At 48.1% G+C, this 4,626-nt stretch overlaps 1 protein-coding gene across 1 annotated transcript in view; it reads right to left on the reverse strand.

Annotated features, from left to right (window-relative positions):
• Window positions 1–149: 149 nt before the first annotated feature.
• TRABD2A (TraB domain containing 2A) overlaps window positions 150–4,626 on the reverse strand; it is a gene marked incomplete at both ends in the record, with an annotated part of 45,953 nt that continues 41,476 nt past the window's right edge. The window contains 2 exons of the mRNA XM_010157815.1: window positions 150–324; window positions 2,889–3,035. Of these exons, the coding sequence (XP_010156117.1) occupies window positions 150–324; window positions 2,889–3,035 (322 nt within the window). The remainder of the gene's footprint in view (window positions 325–2,888; window positions 3,036–4,626) is intronic.

Here is a 4,626-nt window from a genome sequence, read left to right on the forward strand (position 1 = left end):
ACGAGGGTACACTATCAGGCAAATCTGTCTTCTGAGTGCACCACGGTCAAAGAACTAACCCTTCTTTGAACTGAGGCAAGCATTTGTAAAAAGCTTTGAACGGACATGAAAAGAATGTGTTAAGGTTGAAGGGCATCTCAATCACATACCAGCTCCAAACGCAAAGAAGAAACTCTTGGCTGGGTACTCTTCCAGCAGGTCTTTCACTCTCTTGCCCATTCGTTCATTGCGCTTGTAGATGAGCTCCTGACGGAAGTAGCTGTCTATCTCTTGGGCAGTAATGCGTTCATGGGCTGGAAGTGTAACATTAATAAAATTTGGGACCTAAGGTGGCGGGGGAAAAAAAACAGTCTTCATGAAAGGGATATTTATTTCACAAGCAGACATCATGCACAGGTATTTTGTTCCATCATTGAATGCGGCAATACCCTTGTCTGTCAAGGCACACTGAATAGGACAAAAGCCGAAGAAAGATAAAAAATGACTCAGCAAACTTCTCTAATGCATAGTGCTTCATCTCTCTCAACATAAAATTTCATAAGCTAGCCAGCTGAATTTTTTTTTTTTTTGATGCAAAGTCAACAAATGGTCTCAGTTTAACACAGAGTAGATCCCAAATCCTGATTGCTTGGCTGAAAAAAGTAAATATTTGCCACTGGCTATCTTTAGCTACACACTACTTCCTTAAATTGCCATAGATATGACATAACTATAATGATAATTACACTCTTCTAAGAGAGTTTGACTGGTATCAGAGCCCTCAGGCCGTCAAAGAATAACTGTGCAATTTGAACTAGTTAAGAAAAACATCCCCAAACTTTCCAAAAGAAAGAGAGCTAGATTTTCTCAGGAAATAAAAAACATTACCACCTCCAGTTCACCTTTCCTCAAGGTAGCTTCTAAAATACTAGCTTCCTCCACTGGGGCCCCCAGGACAGCTCTGGCTGCACTCTATCCTGACTTCTTACTAGTGGAGAGAAATGTGGGTCTGTAGTTGCAGCCACCCTGACTTCATGACAAGTAGCTTTGGGTATTGTAGCCACAGGACTGCTAAGGAAAGGTCCTGCAAGTCGTGGTTCCTGGGGAGCACAGCCAGTAAGCCAGGTACTCTCCCTTGTAAGGCTGCAGCAGCTGAAGAGGGTCCGGAGCCACTCAGAGACTACTACCAACTGTTTCCAAAGCATTCTTAGCCCACTGTGGGTCATCTACAGGGCAAGCAAGGGGTCAAACACAATTTACAGAGAAGTTCCGCTTAGAAACATAAGTTCATAGTGTTGCAGGCTATTACTACTCAGCTCTGTCGTGAGGGATACTGCCCTGCAGTGGAGGTCCTCACATAAAGGGCTACTGCTCCATCAGAGACATGCATGTCTCTGCAAAAGCTGTTCTCTCCAAGGACCTCAAGGCAATGCCAGTTGTCTGCAGTCTGTAATACCTCAGCAGAATAGTGATACATCATCTGTATACACAGTGCTGGCCTGCCTTTGAGAAGCCCTTTGAAATCACAGAACAGAATCACAGAATGGTTTGGGTTGGAAGGGACATTAAAGGTCATCTAGTTCCAGCCACCCTGATGGGCACAGACATCTTCCACTAGACCAGGTTGCTCAAAGCCTCATCCAGCCTGGCCTTGAACACTTCCAGGGATGGGGCATCCACAGCTTCTCTGGGCAGCCTGTTCCAGTGCTTCACCACCCTCTCTGTGAAGAATTTTTCCCTGATACCTAATCTAAACCTCCCCACTTTCAATTTAAACCCATTTCACTTATGCTGTCATTACAGGCCCTTGTAAAAAGATCCCCCTCCATCTTTCTTGTAGGCCTCCTTCAGGTACTGGAAGGCTGTTATATGGTGTCCCCAGAGAGCAATAGAGAAATACTTCTGTATATATTATTGGACAGAGAAATCTGTTAATGAATTGCACTGTGTAAGAGCTAAGCAGTGTTAATGACCAGGCTGAAGGGTGTGCAGGACAGGAAGATAACAACATACATGCAAAGCTCAGTGCTGGAGAGGCAAGGGTTAGTATGACAGCATTTCCAGCTCTGCAGCACTGCACCATATATATCAAAATGCCATAGGAAAAGAGTTATGCAGCAGACAAAGTCTAGGTACCAATATTCGTTCAGCACTGTGAGGCCTATGTTTTCATTGATGTGTACGAATTGCCAGGCAGTATCGCACGCACAAGAATAGAGAGGCCTGCTGTCTCAGTCTGAGGTTAGATAATCTAACAGCCCAAAGAAGCCAAATTGTTCCCTGCTGGGCATTTTCTTGTGGTTTAAAGATCAGAGCATTGCATTCCACTGTGCTGCTTAGGAAACCGTCTCCATAAACCAAGTCTGTGAGGCCTCAGAAGGTCTTCTTTTCCTTAACATTCAGTCTATCTTTTCTTTGTTGCACTCCATTTCTCTTCCTTAGACCTTGCCCACAGTACACAATCATACTGATAGGGGACATTAAAAAGCTTACAACTCGCCCAGCCTCACACAAGTGTACAAGTCACAAGTGCATTTCTCTGTTCCTATTTGCACAAAAGAGCCTGCTGCTACTCTCTGTTGGTGCTAAATTCACTCATACCTAAGCTAGCATAATTCCACAGGATCCTTAAGAAAATAAGGATTAACTCATAGAGTTTTGATGCTAAAGCAAACATGGCACTTATCCAAAAGGGAAAGACAGGTGTGTCTTTGCTGCTTGTGTACAGCAAGACAGGAGTGAGGTGGTGCGGACTTCTGGGACAGCAGGTACAGGAGAGCAGATGCACCAAGGAGCCAGCAATGTGCCCTTGGCCCTCCCCTGCAAAGGGCCTGCCTAAGGTGAGACGAGCATAAGACAGGGGTTAGCGCTACAGCGACATGTGCAAGGGCTGTGGTGGCAAGACTCACTTGAGAAGTATCATGGTTGAAGATCATGGAGCTGAGGTCCCCACAGTTGTAATGCTTGATAAGGTCTTCTGTCGTATAGGGGATCTGGAAACTGCCTGCTCGGAGGCTCTCCTGCTGCAAGAGAGTCTGATTCAAAGCAAAGACCACCTGAAGAAGGGGGAGAGGGAGGAAAAGACAGAGTATCTGGTGAGTTTTGGTCTCGCCCCTTGAGAGGGTCACAGACATACAGATGCCTGCCAAGGGCTCTCTGAAGTTGCTCCTGCTTCAAGCACACCAGCTCATGCCTCCTTCTGGTCTGCAGATACTCACGCCTCAGGCCCCATGAGCCTGTTCATAGGGAACTGACTCACCACACATAACTCCAGCAGATTTTGCCCATGATGTGATTAATACAGAAGACACAAAGGGGCAGACCTTGGTCCCCTAGAAGACAGTTTGCCTGACTACCATAGAGCCCTAGGGCCTGACAAGCTCCTGTCTCCACAGCTCCTCAGCCACCTACCTAAATTAATCATGGCTTCTCCTTGCTTGACTTTTCTTCCTCATCCACAAGTAAAAGCCACCATTTCCTGCTTCGCATCCCCTTCTCCTACACACCCCATTTATTTCAGGCAGGAACGGCTGTCCAGAGCAGGCTGGAGAAGGATGGCAGGGGTGGAGGGGCACAGGTGGCCACCCTTACTGCAGGAAAGGTCTCAGGGCAGCAGTCCCACAGCAGCCTAGCACTGTACCCCGCGCTGACTGCCTCCACAGGCAGGTGGACTGCCACTACCAGCACTCCCTCCCCCCCTCAGTGTTCACCTGGGAATGCAAACATTCCCCTTCCCTTTGCCTCAAGCTGAACAAGCATGGCTGCTACAGTTTCTACCCTCAGGGAGCCTCTTCCTTGATGGGAAAGGGAGGTGTCCTCCAGGTGTTGCTGCTTCCCCACCACCAGCACAGCATGGCACTCTCAGGGCCTGACCCAGAGGAAGCTGCCACTCCAGCTGCCTCCTGCCTGGGACAATATGCACCACATCAGGATGACCACTTCTTAAAGGCACGAACCAACAGTTTGGAGCAACACTTGACAGGGCTCTCTGGAGCCAAACAGATTTACACAGAACCTCTGTAACTCTCTACCTTGCTGCTCCAGCCACTGCAGCAGGCAACCACCAAGCGCCAGGAAGGTAGGGAGCCAAGGAAGGACTTGGGACAAAAACTGCCTGGGCTAAACATGGGATGCAAACGGGCACACAGGTGGGGTACAGAACTGTCTACTAGCCCACGCAGACAGCAGCTCTCCATCACCATGTGGCAAGCAAAACACTGACATCTCTCCTGAATACAAGCTATTGCTAGTTTGCACACCAAGACTGGACAACTGTAATAAGCCTTACTATAACCTACTGCCTTTTTAAAATTATTATTTCTAAAGGAATTAAGCTGTGAGGCACACCTGAGGTCTTGAAACACTGTATGGGGTAGAGTTTTGGTACCTGGGGAGGGGCCACAGGGGTGGTTCCTGTGAGAAGCTGCTGGAAGCTCCCCTGGCTTCAAGTGGGACCCACCTCTGGCCACCACAGAGCCAGACCACAACTCTGGGATTAACATAGCGAAGATGGGAAAACAAAAGAGACACAGGGAAGAAGAGAGGAGTGGGATGTGAGAAACAACCAGGCACACCCCCAAAATCAGTGCAGAAAGGCGAAAGGAGGTGGGCCACGGCATAGGCTCCCCTCCGCCCATGGAGGGAGCG

Source organism: Eurypyga helias, unplaced genomic scaffold (genome assembly GCF_000690775.1).
Source record: "Eurypyga helias isolate BGI_N326 unplaced genomic scaffold, ASM69077v1 scaffold2208, whole genome shotgun sequence".
Taxonomy (NCBI): Eukaryota; Metazoa; Chordata; class Aves; order Eurypygiformes; family Eurypygidae; genus Eurypyga; species Eurypyga helias.